Genomic DNA, 20,807 nt, shown 5'->3' with positions numbered 1-20,807 from the left:
CTAACGGTTGCCTTGCCGGCCTGTAATGACTGATAAGCCACAGCTGGAGAGGCCTCATGCGGAGCCGAGCGTAGTCGGTCACAAAGGTGCAAGCCGCCATGTGGCCTAACAGGGTTAGACATGTCCTCACTGACGTCAATGGGGCTGACCGCAAACGTTGAACGATCGCCACCATGGTCTGGAACCGTTGCAGAGGCAGCGAGGCCCTGCCCACAGTGGTGTCCAGGACGGCCCCGATAAATTCCACCTTCTGAGTGGGCCTCAGGGTGGACTTGTCTGTGTTTATCAAGAGGCCCAGACTTGCAAACATGCCGGTGATCACGCGGACATGGCTGTTGACTTGTTGTTCCGACGTGCCCCGAATCAACCAGTCGTCCAGATAAGGGAACACGTGGACACGGTTGCGCCGAAGATGCGCCACGACAACTGCCATGCATTTTGTAAACACCCTCGGGGCCGTGGACAGGCCAAATGGGAGGACTGCAAATTGATAATGAAGAGCCCCCACAACGAAGCGGAGGAAGCGTCTGTGGCGCGGCCAAATGGCAATGTGGAAATACGCGTCCTGCATGTCGAGGGCGGCGTACCAGTCTCCCGGATCCAGGGATGGAATAATGGTCCCCAGGGATACCATGCGGAACTTCAACTTCACGAGGTATTTGTTGAGCCCTCGCAGGTCGAGGATAGGCCTGAGGCCCCCCTTGGCCTTGGGGATCAGAAAGTAGCGGGAAAAAAACCCCTTGCCTTTCTCGCTTTCCGGAACCGCCTCTATAGCCCCTTTGCTGAGGAGCGTCTGCACCTCTTGCCGAAGGAATTGCTCGTGAGAGGGGTCCCTGAAGAGGGACGAGGAAGGAGGGCGGGAAGGAGGAAATGAAACAAACTGCAGGCGGTATCCCGTCTGCACCATGCTTAAGACCCAGCGGTCCGATGTTATTTGGGACCACGCCGGGAGGAAAAACGAAAGGCGGTTGGAAAACGGGGGGGAAGGATCCATAGGGGAAACTGTTATTGCGCCCTCGGGCGCACCTTCAAAATGAAGGCTTAGGTCCAGGCGGGGGTTTTGAGGAGCCTTGGTTCTGCCCCCCTTGGTTCCCCGAGTGCCTGCGCCTTCCGTTCCTGCCGCGGCGCCTGTAAAGGTCCTGCCGCTGGCGGAACTGGGAAAACGGCCTGCGTTGTTGTTATTGCTGCGACCTAAAGGGTCTACGCTGCGTCACGGGGGTGTGCATCCCGAGGGACCGCATAATGACCCGGTTGTCTTTCAGACTCTTGAGTCTGGGGTCTGTCTTGTCAGAGAACAAGCCCTGGCCTTCGAAAGGAAGGTCCTGTATAGTATGTTGGAGCTCCGGCGGAAGGCCGGAAACCTGCAGCCAGGAGATGCGACGCATCGTAACTCCTGACGCGAGGGTACGGGCAGCCGAGTCCGCAGCGTCCAAGGAGGCTTGGAAGGCCGTGCGTGCGACCTTCTTGCCTTCGTCCAAGATGGCCGTAAACTCTTGGCGAGCATCCTGTGGCAGCAGCTCCTTAAATTTGTCCACTGCCACCCAGGAATTAAAGGCATATCTGCTCAGCAGGGCCTGCTGGTTGGAGACCCTGAGCTGCAGCGCCCCAGCCGAATACACCTTACGGCCAAGGAGGTCCATCCGCCTGGCTTCTCTGGATTTGGGGGCTGGAGCCTCCTGGCCATGACGCTCCCTATCGTTCACTGATTGCACCACCAGTGAACCCGGAGTCGGGTGTACATGGAGATATTCGTATCCCCTAGAAGGGGCCATGTACTTCCTCTCGACGCCTTTCGCTGTCGGAGGGATGGAGGCCGGGGACTGCCAGATGGTGTTGGCGTTGGCCTGGATGGTCCGTATGAAGGGCAGGGCGACCCTGGTGGGAGCATCAGAAGAGAGGATGGTTACAATTGGATCCTCTATCTCCAAGACCTCCTCTGCCTGCAGACTCAGATTTTGAGCCAATCGCCTGAGGAGGTCTTGGTGCGCCCTGAGATCCAGCGGGGGGGGGACTGTTGGAGGAGGTACCCGCCACCGCCTCATCCGGGGAGGAGGATGAGGAGACCCCAGGCACGAGAGTGTCTAACTGAGGGTCTTCCTCAGCCCTCGCCTCTGCCTCAGGAGCCACAGCGGAGTCTTGCTGCTTGGACCCTTCCTCCCCTTCCGGGGAGGGAGGGGGGCGAGACAACGAGGCTTCAGGAGCCCTACGCTCCGCAGTCGCCGGCCTAGTAGGGAGCTGCTGGGGGCCCTGGGCCTGATGGTATGCCCAGGGTGTCCAGAATCCCCACTGTTGTGGGCCTTGGTCCTGCAGCAGCGGATCACCGAACAGCGCCGTCTGCCGGTCGGTGCCCAGCGCATACCCGCTGTCCGTCTGGGAGGATACGGACGGCTGTCTAGAGGGCCATGGAGGGGCCGACCCTGGATGGTAAGGGTCTGCGCGGGTCGGCATGGAGGATCGTCTCGGTGCCGGGGACCGGTGCCGGGAGTCATATCGGTGCCGGGATCGGGATCTGGACCGGCTTCTGTCGCGGTGCCGGGATCCTGATCGGTACCGGGCGCCGCTTCGGTGCCGGGACCTGCCACCGGCTCGGTGCCGGGAGGTCGACCGAGACCTGCCACCGGCTCGGTGCCGGGAGGTCGACCGAGACCGGGACCTGCCACCGGCTCGGTGCCGGGAGGTCGACCGGTGCGGCGAGTAGCGTCGGGACCTGCTCCTGGAATCGCGGTGCCGGTCTCGGCGACTGGAACCTGACCGCGATCGTCTCGATGTCGACCGGTGCCGCAAGTGCGACCGGTACCGCTGAGGGGAGCGGTGCCGGGACTGCGAGCGGCGGCGGGACCTGGAGCGCCCAAGACGTCGGGACCTGGATCGTGAACGAGATTTTCTGGGCGGTGCCGACATCATGGGCTTGCCTCTGGACACAACCCGCACCGGAGGTACCGGGGGTGGCAGCCGAGTGGGCTCAGTCAGGGCTATGAGGTCCTGAGCCGAGGCGAAAGTCTCCGGTGTGGATGGGACCAGTATCTCAACCCCAGATCTCATTGGGGAGCTTGGCGGTACCGGACTCGACGGACCCGCTGGGCCCGGAGTCGACGGTGCCGGCGCCGCCGCGGCCGATGTCGAGGCCGGGCGCTCTAGCCAGGTCTGCCTGGCCGGAGTATTGGACTTCGACGGCCTTGGTTCTGACTCCGGTGCCGGAGAGGGTCGGTGCCGGGGAGTCTTCTCTGTGCCGGTGCGATCCGGTGCCGGCGCCGAGATCACGGCCTGCGAAGCCGTCGGGTCAAGTGCCGCCTCCATGAGGAGAGTCCGGAGCCTTTGATCCCTCTCCTTCTTTGTCCTTGGCTTAAAAGCCTTACAGATGCGGCACTTGTCAGATCTGTGCGATTCCCCGAGGCACTTCAGGCACGCTTCGTGGGGATCGCTGGTAGGCATGGGCTTCTTGCAGGCCGCACACTGCTTGAAGCCCGGCGAAACAGGCATGAGCCTGGCGCCGGGTGCCGGGAAGGGCTAAGCCCCCGGCGAAGAACTACTTAACAACTATTTAACTTAACTATCTACTTAACCAACTAATTAACAACTATAATGGACTAGAGATGAACGATAGATAAACGATAGAGAACTAGGAGAGCTAGGGACGTGGAGGACAGCTATGCCGCGCTCCACAGTTCCAACGACCGACACGGCGGTAAGAAGGAACTGAGGAGCGGGCGGGCCGGCAGGGATATATATTGGGCGCCATGGCGGCGCCACTCCAGGGGGCGACCTGCCGGCCCACTGGAGTTGCTAGGGTAAAAAGTTTCCGACGAACGTGCACGCGCAGCGCGCACACCTAACTGGAATGGATGTGAGCAATCACTCGAAGAAGAACAGATTGTTAGCATAAGTAGTGAGCACATATTATAAGGTATTACTCAAGGCTGAGTGGCATTAACACCTCTGCAGTCAGAGGACAAAAATCCAGTGTTTCTGTTCAGTCTAGGATTTTTATTTTAGGATTCCTGGGCAAATCAAGTGGTCTGAATCAAGGCATAAACTTAAAAACAAACCCTGCACACCTCCAACATATGGACCAATATCCAGAAGTAAGCGGGTACAATGGGCACATCTACCAAAGTACTCATGTGGACTCCATCACAGCAGTATCTGGGCAGCTCACAAACAATGTATTTATCCCCCCAACACCCCTGTCTGGTAGGGAAACATCCCCATTTCACAGATGGAAAAACAAGCCACAGAAAAATTAACGGGTTGCCCAAGGTCACAAGGGCAAGACCAACCTTCTCTGTTACACGGATCGTCCCTTCTCCTTGCTTCCCTCACGCTCTTTCTCCCCTCCCCCCCGAAATGGGGAGAGGGCCTGCGGTTCATAGGGGCTATTGTATCCCGTCTACAGAGTCTGGGCTCAAGTTTTCCCATCTAGAGCCTACTACCCTCTACAGCAGTAATCCTTCAACTCTTAGTACATGTACACCAACGATAGTACTTCAGGCTTATGTGTGGTTTGTACTCTAAACTCCGTCTTTAGCAAAGATAAGCCTCCGTGTACTGCTAGTGATTGCCAACTATTTAATTGTGAGAGTTATAACCAAGGCCCTGTGCCCTCAGTAGTATATTAGGCCTGAGCTATGGGCAGGGACTCCCTCCCCTCCTCAACAGTCTGTTCCAATGAACACAGAGTTCTTTGGGAAATTTAGGGTTTTCATACTAATCCAATTTTTTGTATGCTGCTGCAGCGGTTACTCTAGCAGCGTGCTGCAGATCTTTGTACTGACAAGGAGTAAGTGCAGCGTAGGTCATGGGACAGTTTTCGTTCTGGGAAGTGGATGATTCTCCTCTGAAAGCAGTCTGAGGTCTTCTCTGTACTGAGGGTTTGTCCTAATTACAGCCATCTGTGTGGCTGTACCACTGCAAACCCCCACTGCAGACAGACAAAACAGTGCTAACTGTGGCTCAAAGCAGTTTACCACGTCTACACTAGGAAATATACATATGGCTGAAAAAGAGATTAATTTCTGATAATGGTCATTTCACATTTCCCAACAACTAGTTCCCCCAAAACACCCCGATCTAGTTGCTACTCCAACCAACAATGGAAAATAAGCACATTTCTGCTAAAATGATCACCTGTGAAATAGTTCCTGTTGGTATTTAAATACTTATGAGACTTAAGTCTTAACACACCGTTGAAATGATGGGGACAGATCTCAGAGCTATTGTTTCAGACAGACTCAGAGTTCTCATCACTTAGACATTGTTAATGTTTGAGAGAGCTGTCCATCTGCACTAGGTTTTCCAGGGTTACTAACACTAGTGGAAATGAACTGGTCTTAGTGGGGGGAAACTTTTGCCGAGTGCCCCCAGGGGAAGCAAGGCCTAACAAGAAGTGAAGAAAAGAATGCTTTAGGACAGAAACCTAAAAGAAAACAATGTAGTTCCTATGGGCAACTGCATGGAGCTATCAAACCCTCCAGAAAGTGCTCTGCTGTAAGGAATCTAGCAGCAACAACCAATTTAATGGACTGCCATCAGGCATGCTCTCAAGTACATGCTTTTTTAAAAAGTTGAAACGTGAGAAGGGAATATGTCTTCTATATTTTGTATCTTCACAGTTTACCTCAAGTATCATGTCTCCTGTGACTAGTCCATCAGGTCCTTTTGCTGGGCTGTCATCTTCTACATCAGACACAAATATTCCATGCAGGTTTCCACCACATATCTGGATTCCAAGCTCCACTTGGGATTTTTTAATGACAACATTTCTTGGTTCAGGGGTCCTCTTGTTTGTGTCCACAGTGACCCTTTTGATAACAATTTGAAAAAAGTGTATTATAGCTGGTCTCACTTACAGTTCAAGTGCACCTAGTCATCTGAACAAAAGTAGTCTATTTGCCTCCTTATTACATCTCTACAGCATAACTTCAACTTCATGCTTCCTATATCGTTCTCAATTAAACTAATCTTGTTGCTACATTTGTATTTGAAGTGCTTCTCAAATAGGTCTGCAAGAAACAAGAAAATTGTTTTATCTCAAGGCTCTTGTCTATTGAAAAATGTCAGTGCACTGCAGGAAGCACATTTCATTTTATGTCTTGTCCTTCCCTCACTTTTGGAAAGCAGAAAATGACATGGTCAGACTATTTACCTCATGGAATTCCGGGGACTAGTTGTAGGTGTGGTTTGTTTGGATGGAGGTGTCATTGTTCCTTCATCCTGTTCGCTCACAGTATCAATTATGGAATGATTGTCAGGGGTTGCAGCTCCACTGCCTTGAGGAGTGGAATGATTGCTGACCGGTTCTAAGCGAGAACTAAATAAAGAGTGAGAGAGATGGTGTAAAACACATTGATAAATGTTAACAGTTCAACTTCAGACATCAAGGAACATTAGTAATTCAGATACTGGTTTTCCCTGGAATCTCAATCTGGGCTATAATCAAGTTGAAATCAATTGAGAAATCTCAAAATAGTGCAATCAGTATAAGCTTTCTAAATTTCTTTTTAGGCAAATTTGCATTAGCGTTATAGCTAATGTCTTTGGGTTCTGTTCTGAAAGACTTCTCTGGGCAGACCTCCCAGTTAGGTCCTTGGTTTCTACAGGGAACTATACTCCTCAATAGTATATTTTTGCTTTTTATTGTGATTTCTGAATAAATAATCTGAATTAAATTATTTGGAAATGCCCTGGGAATGTCTTTTCATGTCTATACTGGGAATATCATTTAAGAAATCCCAATAGCCTCATGGAAATGCAAGCATTGTCATAATGCACATTATGAAAGAGAAAGACAGACTTTTAAGTGTGATCATGTCTGAAAAGCCTATTAGTAGTTTAACTGAAGTGGGATTGATTTTCAAATACTTTTTGGGAAATCCTCTGACATGTAAACGGTTAAAAGTTTTTATAAAAATACTAAGAGCTGCTTAAGATCCCAAATCAGACAGGACTGCACCTTCACCAGGTCTCCTTAAAGGCCACTGCAGTGTCTTGAAATGTATTATCTGCATATACAAAAGCGATTTGCAGTTTTGGTAACTGTAAATGGACATATGCAACTCAACATGTGACATGAGGGTACTTATGGAAGCTCTAAAGGGCACATTTAAAAATAAACAAAATACTATTTGCAAATCAGTTTCTGCTTTCCTTACTTGCCAACAACTGAAAATCAGTACCCCGTGGGTATGTCTACACAGCTGCTGGGAGTGAGTCTCACAGTTGGGGTCACTATTGCTATTTTGCGGGGCTCACTCTAGCATACTAAAAATAGGAATACAGATGTTCCAGATGGGGCTGAAACTTGGGCTCTGATGCCTACAGAAGGTGTGAGGGGGGAAGAAAAAGGGGAGTGGGGCTTGAGAGCCTGATGCCAAATGTCATAGCAACATCTAAACAGCTATTTTTAGCGTGCTAGCCCGACCCCTGCTAGCATAAGTCTGCTGACTGAGGCTGCAAGAGTCACTCCCAGCAGCTGTGTATAGTTACCTACCTAGCATTTATACTGAGAGCTTGTCTACATTTACCAGGGGATTGATGTGCGGTGATCGATGCATTGGTGGTCAGTTGATTTAGCAGGTCTAGTGAAGACCCACTAAATCAACCACAGATTGCTCTCCCATCGACTCCTGTACTCCACTGGATCAAGAAGACTATGGGGAGCATAGTGTGGACCCCGCGGTAAGTAGGTCTAAGTTACGTTGACTTGAGTTATGCGATTCATGCAACCCAAACTGCGTAGCTTAGATCGACTTTTCCCTGTAGTGTAGACAAAGCCTGACGTTATCGCAGTACAAACCTGCTATAAGCACAGGACAACAGTAACAACTAAAGCTGACCAAGGAATGTGGCTGCTTAAATATTGAGGGTGTCATTAACTTGTTTTTTTCCTCTTAAGAACTACAGTTCGCCTCTGTGAATGTCCAGGTAGCCTCTCCAGGGTAGATTTTCTGCCTTCCTTCCTTTTTGCTAAACCAGCCTGTTTCTAAAGATTCAAGTGGATTCTTACAGAAACAATTCCTTATTTTTTGAGACGTAGTCCAGTATACTTTAGATAAGAGTATCCCCTTTTCAAAGGCCATTAGGTTCTTCCCCCCACATCTCTGAGAAAAATTCCTAAAAAAGTCTATATATAATTGTACAGACTTTGCCAAAAAAACCCCTTCAGTACTCTTGTGACAAAGTGTCAATGCTACTAGAGCTCCTACAGTAAACCAATGTGATTACTATGGTAGAAAGGAACATTTTTGTTTTTAGTTTCATGCTTCTAAAAAGTTAATTTTTCCTTGTTTAGTCTTAAAAAAAAAACAAAAAACAAAGAAACGCCCTGGTTTTAAAATGGATGCTATTCACCTTGTTTTGTTTTTTTCTATGCACTCTTTTTTTTTTTAATCAAAACATCTTTAGTTAACAGTCTCAGTTTAGAATGTTTTTAATATCTTGATAAATGACAGACCAGACAATAGCATTTTCAAGGTCTAGCTAACTTTTACCTCGATCGTGAGTGATTGCCAAGTTGATACATATGTGGGTTGTACTGAGCCAGAATAGTAATGGTGTCACATTGCTGTCCAATGATCAGTCGAGCCTGCTGCTCTGTAGCATTTCTCAGATTTATTCCATTGAACTAGAATGAATAAAATATAAGACATTAAACATCCAATTTTCAAAGGAAAGCCAGCAAAATCATTACAGAGTATCAGCAAATCAAGATGCTGCAAGTTGCTTTTTGAAACCCGAGTCTCTCAATCTGTGGGAATGCTGCAAGATGGTTGTCTGAAGAAGGGAGAGAGAGAGCGCGGCTACTGAACTATTGATTTTTCTTTTACTATTTAATTCCTCCTTTGGAGGAATCAATGCAACTTTAAAATTTGACAACTTGATGAAAATCCTGAAATGCTTTTCTTTTTGGATGACAGATAGCATTCTACTGAAGTACTGCAAAGATTGTGAAATAGCACCTAAAGTTGTTTTTTTGTTGAATATTTGCTAGTTCATGTTACACCATGATAAATTGGGTTGCCAACCCTCCAGGATTGGCCTGGAGTCTCCAGCAATTAAAGATTATGTTATGTAATGAAACCTCCAGGAAGACATCCAACCAAAACTGGCAACCCCAGTGATGAATGATTTTAAGTACTGATGGGTTCAAGACAAACTCTGGATCCAGCTATGAATTTCAAACACCAGGTTTCTGGTTTTCTGGCTCCATGGTTTTGCTTCAGGTACATCTATCTTCCACAAATACTGCAGCAGAAGACTTGGCTGTCTACACAGCCACCTTCAAAGCAGCATTATCCTTTATACAAGATACGCTTAGTAAAGTAAAAACTGATGAAACTTCATATAGAATTAATGAAGTATTATTTTATTATGATAATCTAGAATATCCCTGTTATTATATCATTTATAATTTTGAGAGACAGGTTCTCATTCACAAGATACTTTGTATTAATTTTATACTCACACAACTGCATTTGTTTACTAAGTAGTAGAAATATTAAGCAAACAAAATTACCTCCAGTAACTGATCACCATATTCAAGACCAGCTTGTTGGGCAATGCTCCCACCAGTTACTTTAGACACAAATATCCCACCGTTTTCTCCGCTCACAATGGAAATCCCTAGTGGCTCAGATCCCTTTTGCACTTTAACATGGCGTGGTTCTTCCATGTATGGCCTTTAAAAGGAAATTGTTAAAAACTGATTTTGACAAAATGGCACTTGAAGCATGATATTTAAAAGCGACATGCACTATGTATCCAAAGTGGAATATCAAGACTGGTTTAAAAAGCTACTAAAAATACTCTAAACGGCCTACGCATTCCTTAAACACCATGCAATGTACAGTGGTGGAACTAAATGTTCATCAGATACACAACTCTAGATACATGACTTCACAAAAAAAGTTATGGCAAACGTGAATTATAAATACTATGATGGTGAAATAGGTAGGAAATAAACCTCTACATCCATATTATATAAAAGTAAACCACTATATATAATATGCAATTTACAAACCATATTCTAGAAAGGCGCCTTACAGTTTATAAATGCTGGGAGTCTTAATATCCAGTGAAAATAAACATTGCAAATAATAAAGTGGTGAACCAAGAGAAGCCAATACACAATATCAGTCTTATACTTGTATGCAGGGAAATGCAAATTAGTAATGAAAATTAAGCAGTTGCAAACTCAAGCTTTAAGACAGCAGTTTGCATGGTAGCATTACAATTACCATGCAAATTCTCCTTGAGGGAAATTATCCAAACATGTAAAATAGCACAAGGTGCGCAATGCTGCTTGAGAAGGACAACTTTATATCAGGCCAACCTCAAACTCCTTAGTGATGAGAACCTAGGCCTAGGAGCCAGAGGGATTCTCAGAAAAGACCTATTACGGAAGAGATATCTGAAAGATGCAGAAGATTTGAGAAGAGAACAACACTTAGACACACATTAGTAACAGACACTAATATGTATAATGAGAGAATAGTCTATACACATTTTAGAAGGAAAGCCTGGTGCAGTTTTCTTCCCATCTTTTCCTCCATTTACAGTACTCTTAATCTGATTTGTATGTCTGTTTCTTGTTGAATAGCAGTGTGTTATAAAATGTTAGGTATGAGTCTCTCAGAAGGAGGTGCAATTTCTACTCCTTACTCCAAAAGGCAGAACAAATCACAACTGCCTGGCACCTATAATTTTTCATGTGATGCCCAATTCTAACCCCTTCAAAATGGCAGGACAAGACACACTCTCCTGTACCACTAAAGGCTTTCATGGCACATGCAAACAGAAACATTAACCTTCTAGAGTAGTGGTTCTCAACCTGCGGCCTGCTTACGGCCCAATCAGCAGTGTGTGGATGAGGCCCTTGTAACACAAAGAACTGCATTTGTGGTCCACAATGGTAAATAGGTTGAGAACCACTGTTCAAGAGAGGTTTACCGAGGGTGCTGCTGGCTCCCTCGGTAAAATTTTCAAAAGCACCCAAGTGACTGACTGACAGCTTTGGAAAGGGGAAGGTCGGAGAACAAGGTGGACTTTTCCCCTTTATTACTGTAAAAACAACCTTTATGGTTGTATTCTCTCTTTCAGGAGCACCAAAAATCCTTAATGCAGGTTCCTTCTGATTTGCTTTTAATTTCTCTCTTCAGCCAACCATTTCTCCTCTCTCCCTACCTCCTGCCTGTGTTAGCATCCCTTTCCAAGACAACTCTCTTCTGGTAACCCTTCTTAGTAGGGGCATCCTCAATGTCACAAGTTTCTATGAATAAAAGAAAGATCTGGTCTAATGGCATGAGCATAATTCTGGGACCCACAGACTCCTTAATTTTAATCCTAATGCTGATACTAATTCCTCTCTGGGGCACTGGCTGTGTCAGCATCTCCATCTGAGTATCTCTATCTGTAAAATGAGGACAGTATTATTGACTAACCACCATTACAGGGTAGAATCACTGCTAGGACTGCTAAATCAGTGCACTTTGAAAATGCAAAGCACTATGTGCTAAACATGTATTATTACAAACACACTTAATCTACTTTAAACCAAAAACTAAATGTTCTTTTATATGCTGTTATATTAACTGAGATGTGCTAAGTCCCAGAAACCTGAAAATTGTTCAGAAACAGCATTTAAATTTCTACTTCTTTAGGACATTTAATCCATTCTGAAGACAGATGCAGCTCATCTCACATTACATTCTTAGAATAGGATGCAATCACATATAACATGGCAATGCAAAATTTAGTAAATTGAATTCTATCCCTAAAGCTTCCTTCGTATTTTTTTTTTTACACTACCCCTTAACCTGTTCCCACATGTATATTTGAATTTCTCCATTGTGCGTGGGAAGGAGTGTTGCTAAAAACACATGTTTAGCCCAAATTCCATGTTTTAAAATGCATCTCTACCTCGATATAACGCTGTCCTTGGGAGCCAAAAAAAATCTTACTGTGTTATAGTGAAACCACATTATATCGAACTTGCTTTGATCTGCCAGAGTACACAGCCCCGTCCCCCTGGAGCACTGCTTTACCGTGTTATATCCAAATTTGTTTTATATCAGGTCGTGTTATATCGGGGTAGAGGTGTATATGTGGAATACATTTTCTTGGAAATCAAATCTGAACACCTCTATTCCTGTACACAATTTTCAAATGGATAGAACTAGCATTATCTTGGGATTCTATTAAATCAGATGGAAATTAATCAGTAATGCACAGTTAGCTGAGCATCTAATAATAATAAGGGAAAATTGTAATGTTTAAAAGCTATCTAACTTGATTAGTAATTTTGTTAATCAGCTATAACACTTATTTCTGCTGTAACATTCACTTTATGTGGTTACAAGAATGTTTTAAACTGATTGCTTCTTTTGGTCTGCTTTTAAAAGTTAAATTTTTTTCATTAACATCATAGTAAATAGTGTTGATATTTTTGGTTCATATTATCTCACCTTGAAAAAGTTACAGTGTGTTAAGATGTCTGGAGGGTCAGGGGAGTGATTCAGTCTTTTAAAGCACATAAAACTTTTAGAAAAGTGTTTACAATGGGCAAGTCCCATTTATTCAGGGACACCAGCTGCTCTCACTAGCGATGCTTTCATGAACTAGGATCATAAATATGAAAAGTAAAACCAGCAACTTCTTACTCAGCAGATCCTTACTTTGTGTGTCTGTTTTTTTCACACAAGCCTAGCAAATCCAAAATGGCTAAAAGTGAGTGGGATTTTACTCCTGCTTGTACATCATCAAAAGAATTCTTTATTAAGGGTATGTCTTCACTACTGGCTGGATCGGCAGGCAGCAATCGATCCCTGAGCACTCTCCCGTCCACTCTTGTACTCCAGTTTGGCGAGAGGTGCAGAGTTGATAGTGGAGCGGCAGCAGTCAACTCACCGTAGTGAAGATACCATGGTAAGTCGATCTAAGTACGTCGACTTCAGCTATGTTATTCACGTAGCTGAAGTTGCATAACTTAGATCGATTCTCCCCCCAGTGTAGACCAGGGCTTAGTTCCAAACTCTTACACCTGCATAACCCCATTGACAGGAATATGAGATTACACAGATCTCACTGAACACATCATTTGTGCTGCCAAAATGCTCTCTTCATTAGTTATGTGCAAGAAGGGAAAAACCCTGCTTGATCTTCAGATTCAATGGTAAGCCTGCAAGGCTGACCATTAGCAAAAGCATCTTTTTACTTGAAAACTGAATACAGTTGTGCTAATCAGGGTGAATAAATAAATAAAGCTCCACAATGTGCTTCCTACAGTCACTTTCAAAACAGCAATGTACAGTACAGTATATACGTAGTGGAATAAAAATCGCTGAAATATCTTCAGTTACCCTGTGATGAAACCTGATAAAATTTCATATAAGATTTATTTTAGTATTATTATATAGAATGTCTTTGTTATTGGATTATTTATATTTTGAGGGCCAGGTTGCTATTCATACAATCGGGGTCTTAAAGTGCATATAAATGTAATTTACTCCCACATCAAGGTTTCTTTATTCTGCCAAAATGGTGTAAAGAGGCCGTAATATAAATACAAATCTGGCCTTTAGAGTCCATAGTTTGTTGTTTGATATTCTGAATTTATGTAAACTCTGACAAATGCAGAGGTAGCACTTTTACAATAAAAGTAAAAGCAGAAGTCCAAAATGAATTAGCACAAGCTGAATGTGCATTATAAGATACAGGGATGTGACATCAACAAAAACCTACATTATATTAAAAACCCAACATCTTACTTAGGCTCCAAACCTGCAAACACTCAGAACTTAACCTTACTATTGTGAATAATCCCATTAAAATCATTGGAACTACTTCCGGTAGTAAAGTTAACCAGGTACAAACATCTTTGCAGGATCAGGGCCATGGTCCTGAATTTAAACCTTGTTGAAGAGATCTGCTTGGACTGAATCACAGCAAGTATAAATGATGGTTAGGCCTGGAGGCCAGTCACATTAAAAAGTTTAGCATTAACCACAAACTATTTATCGGGTCTTCATTTTCTTTTGACTCCTAGTGAAAAGATTCCACCAGGCACCGACATCTGAGCAAGCCTACCAGGAGGAGGAGTAGTCCACTTTAGGAGCTGTACCTGTTTGGTGAAACCATTAATCTAACAAAAGATACCTTGCTCTACACATCAGTCTCGGAGTTTCTGGAAGCTTTAACATTACCCTATAACTTCTGAAGGAAGACTATGTGAAAGAAGCTTCTTTCACAACACATACATACATAATAATAATAATAATAATGATAATTTTTTTAAAAAAGAGTAACAAGACTTAAAGTACACCTCAACACGTATAATATACTCCTGATTTTGCACAGCCAATTGTTTACATTTCTTCACTCTAATAAACTATCAAACAAGATTATCTTTGGTACATCTGTATGAAGGATGATGACAACTATCACCTTACCTATCTTTTCTACGCTCTCCAATTGATACTGGGCTAATAGAAATCCTAGGTAACGTAGAAAGCGAGTTCTGTGACTGGCTGCTGGCAAAAGATGATGTTTCCAGGTTCAGTGGTGATTGTGGAGGGGTTATCAGGCTGGGACTGCTACATTCAGAATGTGACAGTGAACCTGTAATAATAAAATAAAGGGATTCAGTTTTTATATGTAGTGCTTATTGTAAATGTCTTGCAATGGAGGAATCTGAAAAGACATTAAAAGACCACAGCACACCAATAATACAAACGTGATGCACAGTTTACATAAGTATGAGAAGATATTTACACATGCAATATCCTTTCAAATGTGAGTTGATATTACTACTTTAGAAATTGAGAGCACTGGCTTGAAACTGTAACAGTGAGAACCAACCAGGGGCAAGCTCCTTCAAATGAATATTTAAGCGCACATGAGTAATGGAAAGTTTGACATAATAATGGAATAAAGAAAATCTAGGAAAAAAATAAAGATCTGAATGTTAGGGACAGTCTCAAAGGAACCTTATCCACTCTCCTGGGTTCTGGCTATAGAATGCCTTATGAAACATTTCAAAACAACAACAGAGCTTAAGCAGCACAAGTCCATGCACATAACCTATAGGTCAAATACTGCAAAAAATTATTTGCGAAGATCTACAGTTTTAAATAAATTTGCTCTATTTTTTTCTACCCAGGAATATTTGACTGAACATTCCTGCTCGTCAGTTTGTTCAGCTCAATCATTTGCTGCATCAGGGAATGTTGAAAAAAGTAAATTTGATGGTAGTAATCACAAAAGAAATTTGTTTGTAAGAGCTACATTCCTTCAGTCAGAGTACAGTAACGTAACATATGACCTCTATATGTCCAATTAAAGCATCTTTAAATTTTTAATTAACGATACAGAATACTCAAAGCAATAATGTCAGTCAAGAACTTTCAAGCAATTTACAGACTGAATTCTACTTGTGTAAAATATTCTCTAAAAAATTTAAAAAATTGTTCTGCTGTACAGTTCATATTGTTTGCTGAAAATAATTTGTACTATTCTATATATTTCCAATCATTAAAAAAAATTTGAAAAATGTTTAAGTTCTCTGATGAAGAATGATTTATATAAGCAAATTAATTAATAGGGAAAATCCTTTAAACTTTAAATTCATATCCTGGTTAGAAAGACTTCAATTTGCAAAGAATATAGTGTTTCAGAGCTAACAAAATTATGCATACACCTTTTATGGAGTCATTTCACCACTACTGTAAAATTAGGAAATGACTTAAGATGTGACTAGAACTCTTACAGAGTGCTGTGTTGACACATGGTATTTTATCAGGAGACTTGTGATAATTGATGTTTTCAGAGAAGCTCCAGCTCCTGGAATCAAGTGCTTTCATTTGGAAAAGTAAATAGAAACTTTCTATTCCTTGTAGTTATGAGAAAATCCTTGAAAAAATAATTTTAAAATCCTATGATTTTTAAAACAATCTTTTGGGGACTGGACTCGTGAATTTTTAATGCTGGGGATCGGCAACAAATAAAATGTTAAGAATAGAAGGTTTTACCCCTGTCGGAGCCAATGATGGACCTTGGATACCTTGGGGTTAAAGGGATCTTAATTCTTTCTGTCCTGTACTGCAAGTTGCTGGAAGAACCTATTTTATAACAAGAAAATATCACAATTTATGACACATGTAAATGCAAACAGATAACACACATTTAGGCCCTGATTCTAAAGACAAGCTAAATGATCTCTATGTGGTGCAAGAGTCCAGTTCTCCCAGCAGAATCAAGGCTTACCAAAAAAAATCCCTTTATAATCCCACTTTCATGGCTGGCAAACTGCCTAGTGCAAACAGCTAGTACAGCTATGGCATTGCTTAAATGTACCCATTACTGAGTGCTACAAAACGACTGAGCTATCCAATACTTATTTGGGCACCAAAGAGCTCTTTAAAATGTTTTTTGGCCAATTTACAGGACTGAGATATAAGACATGTCCTGATCACCTGTGAGCATTGAACTTCCACTGGCACATTCACACTCAGCTGTGACATACTAAGGAGAGGCAGACAGGCTGTAAAAGGGGTTTCACCCAAATTTTCTCAGTAAGGAGAATGGAAGCTTAAATTGTAAGAGCCAGGAATTTGAAGCAAGAAAAAATAATGGGCCCTTAAGGTTCTGACAGCTATGAAGGATCCCTGAAAGATGCTTTTAGTAGGGTGGCATTTTCTCTGCTTCGTCTTAGATGTAAACAGAGTACTTTGCATGAACGAATTTGAAATGTTAATTACCAAGTCTTGCACTGGATGGTAATGAATTTGAACCATGTGAAGCTCTTGTCCGTGAATTTTCAGAATAATCACTGGAGTGTTTGTGACTTAGGTCCAAACTCAGGCGACCTTGGTGCTGAGCACTGCATCAAAACCAAAGTAGGTTATAGCATCTTCAAAAAAACAAACAATCTCTTCAAAACTAACATTACCCCAGCCAACCAGGGGAACAGGAAGAAACCCAACCCCACCGAGCAGTGAAAGATACCTGAAAAAAGTGTATCTACAGCAGCACATTGTAGCTCACTGCCATTGCTACTTTGTTTTAATTCTCTAATACTATTTGGACAGCAATTTAATCCATTAATTTAACTGCAATATATCCTTAAAATTGCTGAGCCACAGACAGCTGTATTCTACAAAGTATTTCATAAGATGCACATTGAAGCACAATAAAGATACTTTATTATTCAGTCCCAGAGAAAACATTTTGTTTTGAGAAGATATTTGTACAAGCTAGTCCCAGACAACACATACATAAGACTTCCTGACATAACACTGAATAAATTTTTGCCAATGTGACTGTCAGCTACCTAGCATATTATTGTACACCACATAGACTGCACTCTCCAAAAATTGTTCTTGAGACTGAGTTATGTATATTATGAGAAACATATCTGTTCTTCATGAAATATGCTAATAGATTATTACTTACTTGGAAGTCAGAGTTCAGTGTTCATATATCAGATTCTTATATAGACGGTGCACTGACTCACAGTTCAACAGCAAACATTTCTATAGGCTTTAATTCAGCTCCCTAAGCTTTCTACAGAATATGTACTTCATGATAAATTCAATCTTTTTCTAGTAAGCTTCTGGGTACAATTTTAAATATTTGCAAAATATATATTAATATAACCTATTCATGAACAAGGTCTTGGTTTAATAATTCAAGTAGGGAAGCAGGAATTGGTTTTGATCTCTGACTTTACCAATGAGAGCATAGTTGGGCCCAAAAAAATCCACAATAACTTAATAAATTTGCTCAAATGTAATTTATTGTCTTCAACCATAGGTAAGGTTCAAAATTTCAAAGCCATTTAACTACGGAAATTCCAAATGGATCAAAGAGTTGAGCCAGTGGGAGACAACAAAACATCAGTCAATGTTTCAGATCAGGGTAAGTTTTTAATTACCTTTAACTCAAAGAGCTGGCTGAATTTTCTACAGACTTTGCAGTCACTTTCTCCTTTACTTTCAAATCATTTTCAAGCAAAAGTGTCCAAGCCAAAGTTGCAAGGCTTTCTCAGGGAAGGCCATAGTAACATTACATGGGAAGAAGTCACTGCCTTTACATCATGTTTGTAAAGTGCTTTGAGATTCTCGGATAAAAGGTGCAACAGAACTATTATTTTACATTATGCTGCACTAGTATAGTGTTCGCCTCTGTGCACAGCAAGAAGCAGCTTTCTCTTATTGATTTTATTTATAAATATACTAAAGATCTAAGGTTGTGAAGCTCTGAGTATATACCTGGGATGCAGATGCTGATGGCAGATTTGGCTGGCAACGGACGGGCAATTGTTGGTGTGAACTCTGTGGCTCCAAGCAGTATAAACTGGATTTCTCATGACAGCAGTTACTGCAGGACATGGTGCTAAACTTCTTGGTACAGTACCTATTTTAAAGTGGACAAAATATATGGTATGAGGCATACTCAAGATGCTGGCATAAAGTCATTTGCCTGTAACATTTATGCAAATAGCTAATAAAATGGGAAGCTGAATACCTCGCTCCAAGGCTCAAACCACTATTTAGACTGTCTTAATGAACAGTTCAAAGTTTACTTGCCCACCAAAAAGATGTCCTCTCCTGTCTCAAAGTCATGATAGTGTCAAACATGTAACTGAAATAGTTCCATACTTCCAGCTGAATAATAATTAGAGAGCGCCCCAATTTTAGTGTGGTGCACAAAAAAACTGATCGCGGCTACAATTGTTCTTTTTCCGCTTCAGTGGGCTCATGTACTTCCAACTTCGATAGTGTCCTATGACCTCAGACTGTAACGATTCACAACTCCATGAAACTGATATTTATACGTGAATCTCATTATTTAGGGTTTTTATTTAAGTATGCTCATACTTTACTATAAAACAAAATGTTGTTCAACAACAGTTTTGGTATTGTAGTTCACAGTTGCAGAAACATTTTGAAAGACAAAGAATGAATATTTACTATCAGATCTACTTTGATGAGGTTTGTTCTAAAATTAAGGGCACTATTATATAAAAATAAGGAAATGGCTTTTTTAGTTAAAATACTTGTCAATAAAGTTGCAGTTATTAATTAATAATAGTTTTATTATTGCATTTTACAATACTTCGGATGAGAGATGCTATGTGGATTAAGAACTCTCAGTTTTAATAATCCTGATTAAATAATATCCTCATTTACAGGTGAGCAATTTGAGGCACAGAGGCTGAGTTTTCTGCTGTCAGCCAGTAATTTTAGTGACCATTAGGATGATAACCAAGGAGGCACTAACAAGAACGGTGAACAATATTCAAATTAAACTTCATGCCTGTTTGAACTGGACCTTTGCTTTGAGAATTGCTGAATGGACATACTTCAGACCCTGCTCACTAAACTCAGGCAAATACATATTGGTATCTCTGGGATCCTCTATGCTAGTTCAAATGCAAACCATACTAAACCAGTATTTTGAAAGACACCGGGAAAAGATTTCTACCTACCAGTGGCCAGGTGGATGCTCCCACTGGCCACCATATCAGCCAGTACCTCTACATCAATTCTACAGTGGGGTTTTTGTTACTGTTGTTTTTTAAAAAGGTAGGCAATGAAGCTCAAATGGCTGCTTTCTAAACTTCTCCTGCAAGAAAATGCTCATTTTTGCTAGTGATCTCACACAGTTGTCTCACACTGCCTTTTTAGCAACTAAAGTAAACTTCTCGGGTGTGCAGCTTCAATCTGATTGGAGAAGGCAGACAGTATTTACATTAAAATTGCACCCAGAGGCCCCAGTGGGTTAGGCACATAAGAGCCTTGAAAATCTTAAGAGTGTCATTTGTCAGATCAAAGGGTGAGAGGCAAAAGAGGCACAGAAATGACTTGCTCAAGGCTACACAGCAAGTTAGTGGCAGTGTAGCAGAGCGGTCACCCTGATCATGCCCTGAAAGGTGTAAAACAGCCCTGGGGCAGGGGGAAAGCTAGGCTGATTGGGGGAAGCAGCCATAGTGGGGCCGTGCCCCAATCAGGCCACAGCTGGCCCTATAGAAGACACACACACTCTAGCTTCAGAGGGAAAAGGACCTGGCTGGATGGGAGCTGAGAAGGGTACCTAGGGTGAAGCAGTGCTGGGGAAGGGCAGAGGGAGCTGGGGAGCTCCAACCCAGCAAAACCCCAGGCTGCAGGCCTAGTTTAAGGCCTACAAACAGGTACTGGGGCTAGAAAGGGGCAGCCCAGAGACAGGCAAAAGCAGCAGGTCTTAACCCCTTTGCCGATGATGAGTGGTTTACAGACTGCAGTCTGCTCCAGGGAGCGGGGGCTATATGATGACTGGCAGTAGCCACTGAGGCACGGTGGGGATAGAGGGTTGGGGATTCCCTGGAAGGAGAGACCCAGAGACAGTGGGTTGCTGCTGGGGGCAGAACCCTGAAGTAGAAGGGAACTGGGGTCTGGGAGGGACACGGGGGGCAGCGGAAGGTGAGACATCAACCATAGAGGGCACGCCAGGCTGGAAAGAGCTTATTCTCGAGACAGCCAGCAGGAGGCGCCGCGCCGGTGAGTCGTCACCCCGCCACAGGCAGTGACAGGATTAGAGTCCAGATCTATTTATGCCCACTCCAGTGCCCCATCCTTAAGACTATGCTGCCTCTCCACTTAGCATGAAGACCTTTCCCGAGATCCTTGTGAAGCATGAATAACCCTTCTGAGTCTCTAAATTCATGAGTTCTCTACAAATAAATTCCCAGGTCTCTGGTTATGTCTGAATAGCGCAACTTGAATCTTTTGTGATCTTTGATGTATAGCACCCACCACAACAAAATGCAACTTGATGTG

At 43.0% G+C, this 20,807-nt stretch overlaps 1 protein-coding gene across 2 annotated transcripts in view; it reads right to left on the bottom strand.

Moving 5' to 3' along the window:
- Positions 1-20,807, bottom strand: part of DLG5 (discs large MAGUK scaffold protein 5) — a 230,194-nt gene that overhangs the window by 17,131 nt on the left and 192,256 nt on the right. For both annotated transcript variants that reach the window (XM_030568783.1, XM_030568784.1), the window contains exons 18-25: positions 18,261-18,405; positions 16,749-16,870; positions 16,020-16,109; positions 14,442-14,610; positions 9,512-9,674; positions 8,487-8,620; positions 6,143-6,307; positions 5,615-5,798 (exon numbers count right to left, since the gene is read on the bottom strand). In XM_030568783.1, the coding sequence (XP_030424643.1) occupies positions 5,615-5,798; positions 6,143-6,307; positions 8,487-8,620; positions 9,512-9,674; positions 14,442-14,610; positions 16,020-16,109; positions 16,749-16,870; positions 18,261-18,405 (1,172 nt within the window). The remainder of the gene's footprint in view (positions 1-5,614; positions 5,799-6,142; positions 6,308-8,486; positions 8,621-9,511; positions 9,675-14,441; positions 14,611-16,019; positions 16,110-16,748; positions 16,871-18,260; positions 18,406-20,807) is intronic.

The sequence above is a fragment of the Gopherus evgoodei genome, chromosome 7 (assembly GCF_007399415.2).
Source record: "Gopherus evgoodei ecotype Sinaloan lineage chromosome 7, rGopEvg1_v1.p, whole genome shotgun sequence".
NCBI lineage: Eukaryota > Metazoa > Chordata > Testudines > Testudinidae > Gopherus > Gopherus evgoodei.
This window is presented reverse-complemented; position numbering and strand designations above follow the sequence as displayed.